This window comes from Phlebotomus papatasi, chromosome 1 (genome assembly GCF_024763615.1).
Source record: "Phlebotomus papatasi isolate M1 chromosome 1, Ppap_2.1, whole genome shotgun sequence".
Classification (NCBI taxonomy): domain Eukaryota; kingdom Metazoa; phylum Arthropoda; class Insecta; order Diptera; family Psychodidae; genus Phlebotomus; species Phlebotomus papatasi.
Genome location: NC_077222.1, coordinates 30,373,499 through 30,391,092, shown reverse-complemented (window position 1 = coordinate 30,391,092; position 17,594 = coordinate 30,373,499). Strand labels below are relative to the sequence as shown.

Below are 17,594 nucleotides of genomic sequence, written 5' to 3'. Positions count from 1 at the left end.
TTTTCTTTTGGTGTTTTCTCGAATATCTACAAATAAATTATGGTAAGAAATAAGAAAATGCGGCTTAAATTGAATAATAAATTAATATTTACCTTTTCTTGTCTTTATTTCAGGCGAGAAATGCAGAGAAAGCTATGTAAGTGTTAAAAGTTGTTTTTTAGGTTATGTTTCTGCATTGTTTACATTCTTTGTGGCTCCTTCCAGGACAACTTTGGCTCGCTGGAGGGCTGCCAAAGAGGCCGAAACCGGGGAAAAGGACAGAAGACCATACTTAGCTTCAGAGTGCACAGATCTATCCAAGTGTGAGAAGTGGAGGCTTGAGATAATCCGAGAAATTTCAAAGAAAGTCGCTCAGATTCAGAACGCCGGATTGGGTGAGTTCCGGATACGTGATCTCAATGATGAAATAAACAAGCTCCTGCGTGAGAAGCGCCACTGGGAGAATCAGATATCAGCCCTAGGGGGCCCCCATTATCGTCGCTATGGCCCCAAAATGTTCGATTCCGAGGGCAGAGAAGTTCCCGGGAATCGAGGCTACAAATATTTTGGGGCAGCAAAGGATTTGCCCGGTGTCCGGGAACTTTTTGAGCAAGAACCACCTCCACCTCCTCGAAAGACCCGAGCAGAGCTCATGAGAGACATCGATGCTGATTATTACGGCTACAGAGACGATGACGATGGGATTTTGCTGCCACTAGAAGAGAAGGCAGAGAAGATGGCAATCCAGCAGGCAGTGGCTGAATGGAAGGAGAAGCAGGCCAGAGGAGATACAGCCACTGAAGAGGAAGATGAAGATGATATTTACACGGTTGATGCAGATGTAAGGACTTATCAAAATCTAGATTTACAGAAATGTAATGATTTTTTTTTCTGTTTCAGGTTGATGAATCTTCGAAACAGGTATCAAATGATGATCCAATGGGGCTCCTTGGACCAAGGTTTACAGCTCATGTACCAGTACCTTCTCAAAAGGAAATCGAAGCTGCTTTGCTGAGGAAAAAGAAGCAAGAATTGTTAGAGAAATACGGAATTTAGAAAATATGAATAAATATTTTTTGGGATATTTTTGGCGCGTTTCTTTCAAATGTTTACAGAGTGAAGTTAGTAAAATTTTATTTCAAAAAGTGAATGTTGCTTTTACATAAAAACATCGCGTAAAATAATGAGTAAAAAATTAAAAGCCGGAAGGTAGGCAAAACACGAGCACTGAATTAACCCATTCAGTCAATGTACCAGAAATACTTTAGATACAAGCGCCTGGCAAGTTGGCCTTTTTATATGGAGCTATTTGAAGCCAATTCCTAAATTGATCTGGGACTCAGCTCACAGTGTTCTAAGGAAAAAAATTATTTAAACAAAAATTTAGTATATTTATCTCTCCATACGGAAAGGTATCTTAGGTATCTTATAATACGGAAAACTTCTCACTTTTTAAATATTTGGCATAACGATCACGAGTGCAGAAAAATTCCTATACGCATTTGTATGTGAAAGTAAGAAATTGGCTTCAATTTAGGAGGCCACTCGCCGGGGACTAGTTTAGATAGAATGTTCGATTTTGGGATTACAGTAGACTCTCGCTAATTCGGCTCTTTTAAAATCGGGCTACTTTTTAATTCGGGCAGCGGTTATATTTGAAAAAAGTTTGTTATCATTTTTAAAGTTTGATTATGATTATCAAATGAATCACATATGCTCAAATTTGGCATGATTTGTCTTAGTTTTGATTTGATTTTGCATTATTGAGGGATTTTCATGCAATTTACGTTATATACGATTTAGTAGTATTTTTCTTTTCATTCATTTTCCTTTTTAACTGTTTCACTTATAGTTTGATCCATACACTTAACCCTTTAACCCTTTAAGGACGATTGGAACGCCGGTGTCCCATAAAGAAAATAATTTTTCCTAACTACCTAAAGTTATTTTTTTCTTATGTCTGTACATAATTGTAAAGTAGAAGGTTGAACGAATCTAGAATATTTTTTGCAAGTCTCTAGCTGTTTGCTATGTAGTAAATATTTAAGCTAAAAAATGGCGAATTTTTAAATTCTCAAATTTATAATTAATTTTATTTATTTTTTAAACTTCCAATTTTTTTTAAGCAAACCCCTTTTGGCAATAAAAACTACAATACTCATACGTAATATTTTTCATTAACCCTTTAAGGACGAGAAGCTTTCCGCTGAGCGAAATTCAATGAAATCAAATTTCCCTCGATATTTTAGTCTAACTAAGAGATTTATGGTTAAAAAAAATTTCCCATCCCTATTAGTCCTGGAAAACTGTGGGTCATATATGACCTAATCGTCCATAAAGGTAAAAAAGAAAAAAATTTTCCAGACGACTAGTTTAGTCGTTTGCTCTGTTATTTTTGAAGGATAAATAACTTAAATATATTTGTAATAATAAAAAAATATATTTATAGTACGAGTAAAAATTAAAACGATCAAAAATTAATTTTAAAAAATCTCATTAAATTTTTGGTCTCAAAGAATCTTGAAGACTGGTACACAAAAACAGTAATTTTGATGAAAAAATGTATTATTGTTTACTTCATTTTTAATTTTTATGATATTCATCGAAACAAATTTCGTATACTGGTAAGGTGACACAGAGATAAATGTCACATGCCTCACAAATACAATTGGTCTTATAATCCTTTTTTCTGATAGCACCATGTGCACCTCAGTTTTCTTCGAAACATGGTTGATTGTAATGGGTAGTTGCAATGTTGTTTGTCTCTGGGAATTTAAGACGTATAGTTGCATATTGCTGTGGATCTGGGAGTTCTTCCGGAGTTGAAGCGTTCTCAATGAAGACTTCAAAGTCCATTTCATCCACGTCTTGTTCCAAATATATTATGTCGCTTTCGTTCAGGACAAGATTGTCGGTATCATCGCTATATTCCGGGCATAATATGTGGATCATTTCGGGTTCATTGATCCTGAATCTTTTTCCATTTTTGAAGTCATCAACAAAAGTAAAAAGTTATGAATTTACAACATATACGCAGAAGTATCTTATAAATTATCAAAATATTACCTTCATCAGTCAGTATTGCACTGGGAAATCTCAGCTAATTGATATTATTACACAATATCACACGAATAATTAACTATTTTGCGCACACATAAACAAAAACATGAAACATTCTGACCTCAAATCTTGGAAAATCCACTAGTGACAGATTCGGTGTTTGTTTACCTTTAGGGACGATTGGGTCATATATGACCCATGAAAATTATGAAGCTTTCCTGAAAATACCAATAAACTATAATTTTTACTTTGTTGAGGAATATTAGGGTAAATGTCCTAATTCAACACCATTTCCAGACGCTAACTTTGACGGAAGATTCAACACATTAAGTTCATTTTTTTTAAGAGAATTACATAAATTTGCTCCTTGACTCTTCTAGAATGTTACTGTTTCGTGAAAATTCTTTAGATGTAATTTGAAAACTTAAATACAATAAAAATACGCGAGCGTAAAATGCTTATATTGGAAACATATTAATCCAAATGGAGACAAGGGAAAGTTTCTAATTGGAGACAAACAGTGTAAGTGAAACCGCGACGAAAGGCTTGCAAAACCTTCTTGAGTTGCTCTTGAGTGCAGGATTTGTTCCTATTCCTGGTATTTTCTCCTTTCCCATCTAAAACAATAAGAAAATCTCTCCAAAAAATCATATTTCCGGGGTTTTCTATTGAAGCATTTGCAGACACTTCAGAAAACCCTTTTTGTTCACGAAATAGGTAATTATTTCATTTGAAAACTTCGCGTACCGTTAACAATAAAGATTAGCACTTAATTTAACTAAAATTAGCCAGAAATATGACATAAATGTTAAATAAAACGAATAAACAATAGTCACCTCATTGTGTTTTTCATTGGAAAACATGGTCGATTGATGAAAAATTCGATGGTGAAAAGATACACTTTTAATTTTTCTGAGAAATTTAAAATTTTTATATTTGTGAATATGAATGGATTTTCGCTTTATTTGGAGCAAAATTAACTAAATAATGAAACCGTGGTATAAAAAAAATAAATATAGTAATTTAGTACTGTATTTATGGTATTTATCATGAAAACATTGACGTTTCCATTTGGAATAGCGAAAAATTTTCATTTGGAGCAGATTTTGAATTAGCTTAATTAGCTCGTTATTTTTGAGCTCAAATATTTTGTATATAGCAAATAGCTGGAGATTTGCAAAAAATATCCTAGATTCCTACATCTTTCTATTTTGTGATTAGGTACAAACATTAGTAAGAAAGAAATTCAGGTAGTCAGGAAAAATTATTTTCTCTATGGGTCACGGGTGACCCAATCGTCCTTAAAGGGTTAAAGCGGGAAATGGAGGCGCCTAATTTCTAGGTGGAAGTTGCATTCCTCACAGATGTGCTGGAATATCTAAATGAGCTGAATCTCAGCTTGCAGCTAAAAAGTTATTGATTTTGCATATAATTAGCTGGACCAGCAATGTAAATTTGATTTATTTTACGCAAAAAACTCCAAGCTAGCTGGTGTAAAAAATACATGCAAGTGTTTTTCCTTGCGACGCGTAGAATAATAAAAACATCGAATATTTGCATCTGGCAACCCTTTTTGGGAAATTTTAATTGACAAGTGGTATTTTTGTTGTTTGGGCGTTTTGTGTGAAGAAAAACTTAAATCTCTGTATTTTCTCTGGGGGACCATTGTGAAGAGTGAAAAGTGTGTCTAAAATCTCACCAAAATGCTAGCCATTATCAATCGAATACTTGATTGGTTTAAGAGTTTATTCTGGAAGGAAGAAATGGAACTCACACTCGTGGGATTGCAGTATTCGGGCAAAACCACCTTCGTCAATATCATTGCTGTAAGTTTTTTCTCTGTTTCTGTCTCGAATATGAGTCTGCCAGTGATACCAAAGTAATCCAATGGGGCCAGTAATCACGGGTGACTCACAGTCTGTCGCTGTGTGTTGGGATTATCGGAACAAAGCGGCGAGTTATTTGTCCCTGATAGCGACCAGCTGGAACTGTCATATATTGATCGACAATTTTCCCTGACATCGTTGATTTTCCCATCATTCTCTGGCTTCGGAAGCTATTTGTACAGTGCTCCGGCTACTGGAAATGATAACGAGGACTGGAGAGGGTGGGAACGGGTTGAATTTAGGAGATTCCGGGATGGTGTTTGTGTGGGAGAGTGTGCAAAACAGCTGACGTTTCGGATGGAAAGATAGGCAGGAAAATGCAAGTGATTTACGGTGAGACTCACACCTTATCTCTCAACTTTCAGTCTGGGCAGTTTAGTGAGGATATGATACCCACTGTGGGCTTCAATATGCGCAAAATAACAAAGGGCAACGTCACGATCAAAGTCTGGGACATCGGGGGTCAGCCAAGGTTCCGGTCAATGTGGGAGCGATACTGTCGCGGAGTCAATGCCATAGTGTAAGTTTTATTTTTCCCCAAGTTAATTCATCGGTTTAGTTCCAGGAAAGCTGACAAGATTGTACAATTTTTAGATACATGGTGGATGCTGCAGATCTGGACAAGATGGAAGCCTCCCGGAATGAACTGCATTCGTTGCTGGACAAGCCACAACTCACCGGAATACCCGTTTTGGTGCTGGGCAACAAGCGCGACATTCCCGGAGCTCTGGATGAACCTGGACTCATTGAAAGAATGTAAGTTGCCCATAAATATTTAATGTTCATTCAATATTTTTGTTTGATAATCTTTTTATTTAATGTTGTTTTAAGCAGCAGGCTTTATTGCTGATGAATCACCCCAAACACCCCAAAACAAATTCAATAGAAATTTTTATTTGCTAGATCACTAAAAGCCACTGATAAGGTCTTATGATAAGCATTATGCTTCTACGCTATTTTTATTTTCTAAAATTGCAAGTATGACATAGGGTAAAGTGGTACAAGTTGGACAGTGGTACAAGTTGGACAATGGTACAATTTGGACAGAGCTTTTTATCTTGATAAATTAAGTACTGCATTTTTATTTGTATATTTTTAATGCTTTAGTTTTATAATTTGGTTTCTAGTGCTTAAAAACGAATTTTGTACTGTATTTATCAAGAAAAAAGCCATGTCCAACTTGTACCGGCGAATTGTCCAACTTGTAACACTAATTCCAAATTATACACTTTACCCTAATTGACTTTTTTGCAAAAACTTTTCTATCCTGCGATAATTAAAAAAAAACTTAAAACCCGTCTTTAAAGGCTGATACGTATTCTCCAATATATAAATCTTTAATTGTAAAGTGGCAATTTATTTTAAAGCTATCAAAGCTATCAAAAATTTTACAAGCTTCCGAGTAATTAAACCGGAAAATATTTTGATTTTTTTTTTTTAGTTTTTAAAGCTAGTCTAGATCACCATTTAAACTTTTAAATATGTAAATAGGGGAGGGTGGGGCAGTTTAACGACGGGGCAGTTTCAATTTTTGCATATTCTTCTTATCTCTTTGAAAGGAATGGGATAAAACCTTTATGTTATTGAAGAGACAACTGAGACCCATGTTCATAAAAAAAAAAATAATTTCATGACGCTTCTCGTATGAATTCTGTAATTGATTTTATAAAACTGCATCAAAATGAAACATTTTGTAATGTTTTATTTTTAAAAATTTGTGAACAATTGCCACTTATCTATCGAAGTAACATAATTGTATTAAATTACCAGTGGTTTTATGATTATTATAAGTAGAGCTGGCCAAAATATGCAAAAAAATCTTCGAAATATGCGACATAAAAATGCACGAAAAATCATAAAATATGCAAGAAAAATATGCATTCATTTAATTTATTTTTTACCTTTATCTAATTGGAAATTTACTTTTTATTAGGATCTGACTCCAGTAATCATTTCACGTATTTTATTTCTTAGAGAGAATTTTCGAGTTGCTTAACCCTTTAAGGACGATTGGGTCATCGGTGACCTAAAAATAAAATTTTTCCTATGGTCATCTAAAGTTGTGTTTTGCTCTAAAAAGTCAGAAAAAGTGATTTTTACTGACCCTCGATTTTTGACCCTCTCGTCCTTAAAGGGTTAATAGTAGTACCTTTTAAAAATGCACTATTTTATTGCTTAAAGCAATATTTTTTAAAAATATACAAAATGACAGCCGTAATAAACCGAACTCGCAGTATGGAAAGATAGCTTCAAGAAAACTTCAAACGCGTTTATCTCACAACTAGCTTTCTACATTAAAATTTTAGATCTATTTAAAATAAATTTAGTATATTTTTATTTTGAGCCAATAATAGATAAATATAAAACCAGTCGACGGATTGAATACGATTTAAAAAGAAATTAAACAATGTTAATTTTGAAATAGTTGAATATAACATTTAATAACAACCAATCTTATTTCAGTATTTGAAATTTAAAAATATGCTCTTTTAGTTTTTGTTCATTTGTAAAATGTGACAAATGATATTTCACATTTTATGACATTTTTATGATCCAAATCTTTCCCTGATATAAGAAAGTAATACTTAAAGATATCTATAAGTGCAGCCTGAGTTCCAGTACATTTGGGATTGATTTTAGAAATTGTATGATTGTTTATAAAAATTTTACAGAATCAAATCAAGAAACCTTCTGGATTGATTTTAGAAACTTAAGACTTAATTTTTGGAAGCTTTGGAGGATTAATTATATAAACTTTTCCGCTTAGTTTTAGACACAGAACCCTTAAGCTTATATTTTCACAGATTGATTTTAGAAAACGCGCACACCTTAAGCATAAAGAAAAAGGTTAATATTATAATATCAAATCCCAACTGTCTCAGCATGAACGACCTTAGTTGTATTAACCGTTTTATGATTGAACTGTGCGTCATTTTAACTCTTTCGTCTCTTTTGGGACTCTGAGTACCCAAAGAAGCATATGAATATTCTATGAAAAACAATGTTTTTTTAATTATTCAGAATTTATAAAAATCCCATTCTTGTGGATGATTACAAAATATAAGTATGTCCAAATGTAAGATATTTTTTTTAGAACATCAAATAATTCCTGAGTTTAGATATTTTTGATTAGAAAATGGTGAAATTGGCTTGCAGCTGCGGTCCGGAAAGAGTCTTCGGGTCTATGATTGAGCTGTGCGTGATTTTAAGCGCATTTACCGTTTTATCATTGAGCTGTGCGTGATTTTAAGCGTATTAACCTGAACCGTTTTACGTGTGTGCTATGCGTGTTTTTAAGCACAATCTGAACAGTTTAACATATGTGCTGTACGTATTTTTAAGCGTAATTTTGAGTGTTTTATGTTTAGGCTGTGCATGTTTTTAAGCGCAATCTTAACCGTTTCACGTGTGTGCTGTGCGTGTTTTCAAGCACATTCTTAATCGTTTTATGATTGAGCTGTGCGTATTTTCAAGTTCAATCTGAACCGTTTTATGATTGACCTGTTCGTGTTTTTAAGCGCTTTCCGAAAAACCGATCTAAGGATTTCTTGTTCTTTTAGAATATGTTATACAGAAAACGTAATTGACCATAATTTCATCCTTATACAATAACTTCAATTCATTCCTTCTATCAATTTTTTCAACGTAAAATGTTAAAGAAAAACACCTCAAATTATTTTACAGATAATGTGTTTAAAAAAATGGTAATTAAAAGGTCTTTAGTAAAATTAGCGAAGAGTTCTATCTAGTAAGATCAAATAGGGGAAAGTGCTTTCCCTTCGAACGTTCATGCCTTCGAATAATGTGAATTTTCTAAGTTTTCCTGAGAGACTTACACATTTCTATTAAATATTAGTTGGCTTATCATCAATTGTTGATAATTTTGTAATAATTTAGTGTAAATCTCTTCCGAAAACCAAAAGAAATTCACTTTATTCAAAGGCATGAACGTTCGAAGGGACAGCACTTTCCCCTATTAAGCAACACTAGTACGCTTTTCTAACTCCTTTAGCAGCTTTTTAAATCATTGGAGGGGTAAATGGTACTGTCTTCTCTGTGGGGTTCGAGCAGAAATAATTGAAACAGTAGGGGAAAAAGGTCTGCCTTTGAATGCGGCAGCCTTTGGACATTTATTTTTCGCCCTTATTTCCCAAACTAAGATTTCTATTTTATTAATAGAAGTTAATAGAAAAACGAGAGCTTTCCAAAAAGCCCTCACTTTTTAAATTCTGACAATTATAACCGGAGTTATGGCCATTTTAAGAAATTTTTTTTGGACCCTTATAGCTCGGGTCAGGGGGGTCGGGGGACCTTAAGTTTGGTATAGATGGAAAGCCCTAAGGCCCGGCTATAACATACTAAAATTTGAGTCCGCTGAATGCTATAGGGGCTGAGCTATTGAGAAAACAAAAAAAGGGGGGTCTTCAAAATGGCGGAAAGAGGGGTGGGGGGTGGGGGGTCAATGCACCAAGTTGCAATTTTCACCCGATATATAACCTTTGCCGAAAACCGCAAGTCGATATCTTTTTTAGTTTAGGAGCTATTAAGCTCCAAAGAGCGGCCGGCCGGCCGGCCGGCCGGGAACGTAAAATAGCCACATATATATTCGTGATCAGGAAGTGCTGAAACACATTTTGGCCAAGTTTGAGGTCGATCGGACGACATGAAATTTTGTTAGGATTATAGTAGGTGAGATTGTTAAGAATCTCACCTAATATTTAGTTGTATTGATTATAGTTTAGTTTAGAGTATAGGGTTTTTGCTTTGGAAAATAAGAGAAAAATTGAAATATTCAAAGGCTGCCGCATTCAAAGACAGGCCACTTTCCCCTAAGTTTACTTTTCAGTTGTTGATTATCAAAATTTTCTACAGATACAAAAATTACGCTTTAGAAATAAAGTGCGTAAAACATTAGTTTTATATATGAATTTTTCAGATAAATTAATACATTCTTAAGAAATATTTAAAGACAAAAACACGATTTTCGACCAAGAGTGTTTGCTTCGAATTTGTCAATGTGGGTGATGTTAGCATCAAGTAGTGTAAAGGGATATTTTTATATAACTGGATTCTAAACTTTGAATGTTTTTTTACAGCTATAGAAATTATATTGGTTTTCATTTTACAAGAAAAAACATTTTTCTTTTAAACAAAATTCGGAAATATGCAAAAATGCAAATATGCAAATAAACATGAAATATGTCAAAATATGCATTTTTAAATAGGGTTTATTAGAACCACAAGAGTCCAATTCGTGAAGACAAAGGGGCGTAAGAACGCTTAATAAAAACATGCAAATACATATTTTGGCCAGCTCTAATTATAAGGCATTTAGCGTTGAATGAATTCTAAGACGGTTCTGACAATTTTTATTTGACTTCCGAAAGTTCGTGAGGGGCAGTTTCATGCAAGCACACGGAGAAGTTTCCAGTGGCTAACAATTTACTTTATTAATCAAAATTAACTTAAAATGATCATTGAAAACATTTTGTAGCTGTTTTTGTCCATAAAGTTCGAAATTATGGGAAGTAGTATTTCCTAAAAGTTAATAAAAAATAATAATAATCTTTCAGTGTTTTTTAAGTGCTTAAAAATGATGAATTTAATTGTTATAATAACTTTTCAGAATGTTTTCAGCAAGATATTGCAATTTTTTTAGTATTATAAAAATTCAAAACTTTAAAATACTATTATAAAACTGTTATACTAAAAAGGACATGATCTAAGGCGATATAATGATCCAACAATATACAGAATTAGCTTAGTACTACAAAAGACATTTCTTTCCTATAAACATTTAAAGAAAATTGCTCAATTAATGAGAAATAGGCTTGGAAATCTTTGGCGATATTTTATTTTTTCTGTATGATTAATTAGTGTTAGAATTCTGTTATAAAGTTCTTGTTCAATTGTATTTTTATGTTTCACATTAAAATTTTAATGTGATTCACATTAATTGTCGCTTGTGAGCGTCCAAATATGTTATTTGTGTCTTTGAGTCACTTAATATTTTGGGTTTTTCTATTTATTGATAAAGAAGTGGACTTGGCCTGCAAAAATAAGTTTAAATTTACCTAAAGCATAAATATTTTTCACATTAAAAAATTAAAGAGAAAATCGCATTAATTTTTCGCATTAATGATATAAATCAATTTATATCAAATTTTGCGGGCCAAGTCTACCTTTTTATCAATAAATAGATCAAATTTTGAATATAAAATGATTCAAACACACAAATTACACATTTAGACTCTCACCAGCGACAATTAATGTGAATCATATTAAAATTTTAATGTGCAAGTGTGATAACACAGTTAGAGATAGTCCAGGCGAATATTTCGCCCTAACATACCTATGATCGGAAAATTCGCCATTTTGAATTATTGAAGGTCAAATGTTAACCACTTTGGAAGGCTCATTCTTCAACCGATTTGGATAGATTTGAATTTTTTGCAAAAGTATTGCAATTTTGAACCCGGTTGCATCGGTCTTCATCGATAATGAACCGGTTAAGTACCGATTTTTGAATAATTTTACATTCCCAATAATTAATATTCCCTAAAAATATTGTTTTTTTTTCGATTTTTCTCAAAATTGGCCCAAGCTTTTTCAATGATTTTAGGATATGTTTTAGAGCTAGTCCAGGCGAACATTTCGCCCAAAAATACCTATGACCGGAACATTCGCCATTTTGAATTATTGAAGATCACAGGTTAACCACTTTGGAAGGCTCATTTTTCAACCGATTTGGATAAATTTGGATTTATTGGAGAGGTATTGAATTTTCGAACCTGGCTGCATCGGTCTTTATCGGTAATGAGTCGGATTAAGTACCGATTTTTTGATTTTCATCAAATGCTTTTGTGATTTATGAATCAATTTGATCTTTAGTAGATCAGTAATACCAAAAGATCATACAAAAAACTAATTCACGGTGAGCTCTATCTCGTGAGTTTGAGCATTTTGCAAAGCTGGGACGCTTTGCCATATCTTTTTCAAGAATATTTTGATTATATATTTTTCTAAACAAATATGTCTTTGTCGAGATAACCACTCGAAGCTGCTTTTCTTCCCTAACTACGCTACTGACTCTTGGACGTTTTATGGATAAAAAACATTTAGTCACATCTAATTCAGTTTAATGACGATATCTTTTACTGCAAAGAACGAGTTTCGTGCTTTGAAATAAAAATAACTGTGTTACTTATACGATATACAGCCTTTTAAAATTTAAACATTAAAACAATTTGTAGTAAAATCTGTTCTCTAAGTAAACTTTTATTATCGCATTGTGTCCAGTTATTAAAGTTTATCAAATTTCATATTAATTTTTTTTGCCTTGTTGCAATTTCAGGAATTTGGCCACAATTCAAGACCGAGAGATCTGCTGCTATAGTATTTCATGCAAAGAGAAGGATAACATTGATATAACTCTGCAGTGGCTCATTGCCCATTCGAAAAGTCAAAGTCGCTAAGGATTAATGTATAGTGAATAATTATATGAAACAAAGAAAAAAAATGAGAGGAAGGATCTCTGAGTGCGAAAAGGAATGAGAGAGAGAGAATCAGGTAGAAAAAAAAGTGAATATATTTCACAAAATAAACGTACATAAAGGAATGTATTGAGAAGGAAAATTCCATTGATCACTTGGGAAATCATTGAGAAGATTTAAAATTATTTTTTTCTGTGTAAAAACTGAATTATATTTATGTTTTTATTTTCAATTGTTGAATATATTTTCATTTTGTACTGATTATGCCTGTATTTTTTTTTAAAGTGATTATGACGCTTGCACGGAATGCACTTCACTTGCTAAGTGATTTTTCTATGAATTGCACAAGTTGCTTTATATTTTCTCCAGCTGGATGGAAAAGTCAATAAATCGGGTGATTTTATATTCTGCCATAAAAACGCAGATTTTTATGAGTGGAGAAAAAAATTAGTTATCCAGTTTTAGCATGAATTTGCGAGGATTTTATCTTTTTTTTTTAATTTGAATAGTTCGGTAAAGACTGCAAAGAAATTTGCTACGCACTAAAAAAAAATGGAAAATCAAGTGAAAAAAATGGCTATTGAAAATTAAAAGAAAATTTTCTAACGATAAAAATCAATGCTTTCCTCACTTCTCAACATAAAACTAGGAATTCTTATTTACGTAATAGGTATTTGTAAGCATCAACATGAGGTTTAGATACTGTATATAAAATTGCAAAATTTTTTGAAGAAAAGGTAAAGAGAGACAGTGAAGCTGAGATGATAAAGTATTTGAGCGAAAAAAAACAACTCAAATGAAATAGAGTAAGCGCGAATATAATAAAATAAATAAAATGCAAACATTTACCTTTCTTTTGTACATTAAAATTTCTTTAAAGGTGATTTTATGTGGATAAAATGTAAAATGATATATGAATTGTATGATTAACATTTTCTATACAGCGATTATAGAACCTACCAACAATTCTTTCTAATAATTGCAAAAGAAAATAAAAGGAAATATTCACGAAGATGTGCAAAATATAAATTTCTCTAAATTGTGATTTTATAAACCAATTCACACTTCACACAAAAAAAAATCTGTGTGATTTTTATATAGAAAGTGTTAATAAGCGATTACATAGACTTTGTGGCTTTCCTCTTATTGACATTATTATTATTATTACAATGTTTGTTATTGGGCATGAGTAAAGGCAAAAAAATATAAGTAAATATATACATAACTACATAAACTATTAAAGATAAAATAAAACCAAAATTTTCAAGTTACAACTATGTGCAAGATAATATAAAAGGCATTAAAAAATAGATTGAGAAGAAAATAAAACTTTTTAACTGAATAACTTGAAGGTGTTGTTTTTTTTCTAAATTACATTAGAACTTTGGAGGGGGGGGGTGAAGGAAAAATTTGGGGAGAAGAACAAGGCTTACAAGTTGTACATTCAACGTAAAGATTCTTATTCTTATAAAATCATCGCGTTTAAGCGCGAAACGTTGCTGAGCTCGCTGTAAAAGCTACTGAAGCTCCGCAATGAAGCTGGAGCTTTTACTCTTTCGCGTCACACTTTTATTCAGCATGTGAATCATGTAAAAATGAGTTTTTCCTAATGCTTTATGATCACATAATAATAGTTCTGAGAGGAAAAAAAATTTCCATTGCGTGAAAACTCGGAAAAACCCCGGGTCATATATGACCCTGTTGTCCTCAAGGGAAGTGTACTTACCATTTTCAAAATTTATATCACGAACTTTCTAAGAGTTTTTTTGCTTGAAGTTATTAATTTGGCCAAAACCATGGCAAACTGAATTGTCTTGATGAACACTGAACTCCTGGTGTTCAAGGAATCTTCCTGGTAATCCCTTGAACAGTCTCTGTCACAATATTTTGAGTGGTATTTGGCAAAAATAAACTTATCCACATATTTATTCACACACAATACAATTGCACAATATGGGACGCTTGCAGAATACTCTAAAATATTGCAAAATATGTTATAATTCATCAGATATAAGATGAAATGTCCAGGAGCAAGATATTTTCTTTCTGGATTTCACAAAGAAAAACAATGTCCCAACTGTCCCAACTACATTGTTGGGCACGAAAACACTGTCATAAACTTTTACCCTTGCCGACAATAGGGTCGTATATGACCCGTAAAATTCTACACGCTTTTCTGGAAAATTGAGAGTAGTTTATTATATCAAAATATGCAATATACAATCTTTGGATATTCTATTTTGTGTTTCTAAAGAACTTTTTGCTGAAAAAAATAAATTAATATAAAAAATTTTGAAAAAGAAAAGTCATTTCACAAAGTTCGAAATTAGTGATTTTTGATCTCAAATATTTTCTTTTCCTGAATATCTGGAGTCTTGAGAAAATTAGCCAAGAATCTTACATCCTTCTATTATGATATCGTGAACAAACCGATAGATTTCAATTAATGTAAATAGTCAAAAAAAAATTTCCCCGGATCATATATGACTCTAATGACGTGAAAGAGTTAACTACCTGATGGGCAAGAAAACTTTCTGGCCAATGGTTTGAAGATTCAAAAAGAATAAGAATAATCCCGTCCGCGGAGTAACATTCCTAGGAAGTAAATCTGACCAAAGACGGAGAGGCCTTGAACCGCTGGCAGCAATAATCAGAATTGCTAAAATCTCAACAGGACACTGATAATGACGTACCTATGATTACAGGTAGAGAAGAGACTAGTCCTTTAGAGAGTGAAATTCTATCCCAAGAAGCAAAATAGCTGCCTTATAGAACCAAGTATTAATTTTCAATTTCAATTTTCAATTTATTGACTCACAAAACTTAGGGTAGTTCCCTCTTACAAATTTGTGGCATAAAAAAATAGTTAAAAAAAGGAAAATGAAACAAAATGAAACAAAATATAGCTATTAAAAGAAATTAAGAATTTAAAACATGAAAAGAGAAATTAGCAAGGTCCATTCTGGAAGTGCTCCTTAATAGTGTCAGGCGATCTACGCTTCTGAGGAGCGAGAGAATTATACATAAAAACCCCTTTGACAAATAGAGTTCGTCTGAAGGACTCATGGTGTGACTTAGGGACAATCAAATTAAACAAGTCTTTTACTGCACTTTTAAAAGACTTAAAGTGAGAATTTTCTGTCAAAATTCCTATAGAAGCTTCTAAGATTCTTAAGAGTGCACCATTTTACTTAGGAATCTCAGTGATGGAACCAAAAGCGTTATAAGCAAATAAAAAGATTTTTGGTTCTATAGTGTCCTACTTAAGGAATTCTACAAGACTATATTTAGAAGAAATTGTTTCTTGGGATATGCGATCAGAAAGTTAGGTTCCAAGAATTGACAATATCCGACCTGAAGAAAATTCTGTAAAAGTATGACAATGTCATATGACAAATTTTTATGGTAAAATTCGGGACCAGGACAACATTAAAGACCAGTGATCATCGAAAGATCATTACAAAGAACTATATGCGGCTTTGGTTTTTGAAAGTTTAAAATTGTAGAAAATCTTCAGAATAAACTACAGTGCCCGGCAAAAGTGACCCAAACTTTTGCAGTTCTGTACAAAAAATAAATATTCCGTGATCTAATTCCTATATCATCTTCAACTTTTTTTCCATAAAAACTCTATTCTAAAGCTATTAAATGTGCCTTCTAAGGATTTTTTGAGGAAAGCACAAGTATTTTTTTTAAGCCTTTATAAAATAGGATGCATTTGGCCACTTTGCCGGTACTGTCCAAACACAACTTTTTGGTTCTAAATTTTATTTTATGCATTCTTTACGTAAATCAGATTGTAATATAATCGTTTCCGGGTTTTATAAGTCCAATATGTATGATGATGTTATTTGTGTTTGCTCTTTTATTACCCCAATAAAGACAATTTTGAACCAAAGTGCTGCATATCGCTCCTTGGAAATTACAAGGGGCCAACTCACTTTTTGGCGATTTTGAGGTTTTAATGCACTTAGACAGAGAACTTAATAAAATTTCAGATGATATAAGTCAATAAATTTCGTTATTAGAAAAGTTTTTCATAATTTTACTCTTTATGATTGCTTGCACGGTTTTGCTTGAAGTCAAGGGGCACAAAATAGATTTATCGTTCAAATTTTTGTGAAACAAGTGACTAACTCAAGCAAGTTGATCCCTTGTCATTCTAATTTCATGAAAATTTGCGCATCATTTAGAATGACAAAGAGCTAACTCATAAAAAAACATATTTCGAAAGGTAAAAATATGTATGTTTCGATGTTTATAATAATACTCATACAAATAGAAAAGAATTAAATTATTTTTATTAACATACTTAATTGAGATAATTATTTATACAAAGTTAAATCTTTCATGCCGTCTCCTGAAAAATGGCTCAGATTGAGTTGGCCCCTTGTAATTTCCAAGGAGCGATATATAGGACATATAGAGAAAGTGAACAAAAATACATTTTGCTTTCCAAAATGGCTACCAATCATGGCGTATGCCACATAAACAGTAATTAGCCTACACATCCATGCTATATCCTGCTTTGAAATTAACATATTAGGAAATTATCCCAAGTTTATTGCTAAGAAGGAGGTCAATTTGGTCAAAACTTCACTTTTAGCGAAGTCAACACAATTGCCTCACCTATAAAATTGTTCAAAACCGGTAGCCTAACTAAACATCAGTTTCAAGACAGATCGATAAGCAATGAACTAGGGTAAAGTGGTACAAGTTGAACAATGCGGTACAAGTTGGACAGGGCTTTTTTTCTTGATAAATTTAGTACTTCATTTTTATTTGTATTGTATTGTATTGTATTTGTATTAATGCTTTAGTTTTGTAATTTGGTTCCTTGTGCTTTAAAACAAATTTTGTACTGTATTTATGAAGAAAGAAGCCATGTCCAACTTGTACCGGCGAATTGTACAACTTGTGACACTATGTCCAACTTATATCACTTTACCCTATTCAACTTAAAAACGGTATATAGGCTAGAAAGAAGTAGAATTTCAATAAAAACAAAAATATTTGTAAATGAAATCCTATAATTTGTCAGAAGAACCGACTTTTCTTTAGATTGTTCAACACCTTTTTACATTTTTTCATTTCTATATGATTAGTTTTATATTATTGAATAATAATTAAACGTTTCCATGTCCGTAGCGGCCGATTTTGGTCTAAAATTTCAAGA

General features: G+C 32.5%; 2 protein-coding genes across 2 annotated transcripts; both read left to right on the top strand.

The window, feature by feature from the left end:
* Positions 1-92: 92 nt before the first annotated feature.
* Positions 93-1,057, top strand: LOC129799635 (pre-mRNA-splicing factor ISY1 homolog). The gene is made up of 3 exons (XM_055843710.1): positions 93-136; positions 205-820; positions 880-1,057. Coding segments are annotated over exons 1-3 (774 nt in total). The 5' UTR covers positions 93-134; the 3' UTR covers positions 1,036-1,057.
* A 3,561-nt stretch (positions 1,058-4,618) lies between these two features.
* LOC129799640 (ADP-ribosylation factor-like protein 8) lies at positions 4,619-13,769 on the top strand. Its single transcript, XM_055843717.1, has 4 exons — positions 4,619-4,865; positions 5,291-5,445; positions 5,520-5,681; positions 12,280-13,769. The coding sequence occupies exons 1-4, from the start codon at positions 4,743-4,745 to the stop codon at positions 12,398-12,400; spliced, it is 561 nt and encodes a 186-aa protein (XP_055699692.1). The 5' UTR covers positions 4,619-4,742; the 3' UTR covers positions 12,401-13,769.
* The last annotated feature ends 3,825 nt before the right edge of the window (positions 13,770-17,594 follow it).

What these genes read in the sequence shown, in the direction of transcription:
- LOC129799640 (XM_055843717.1), top strand. Translation starts at nt 4,743, where the DNA reads ATGCTAGCCATTATCAATCGAATACTTGATTGGTTTAAGAGTTTATTC. An exon ending in CGCGGAGTCAATGCCATAGT is followed by an intron (nt 5,446 to 5,519) that starts GTAAGTTTTATT and finishes TACAATTTTTAG; the next exon opens with ATACATGGTGGATGCTGCAG. An exon ending in CCTGGACTCATTGAAAGAAT is followed by an intron (nt 5,682 to 12,279) that starts GTAAGTTGCCCA and finishes TTGCAATTTCAG; the next exon opens with GAATTTGGCCACAATTCAAG.
- LOC129799635 (XM_055843710.1), top strand. An exon ending in TTTACACGGTTGATGCAGAT is followed by an intron (nt 821 to 879) that starts GTAAGGACTTAT and finishes TTTCTGTTTCAG; the next exon opens with GTTGATGAATCTTCGAAACA.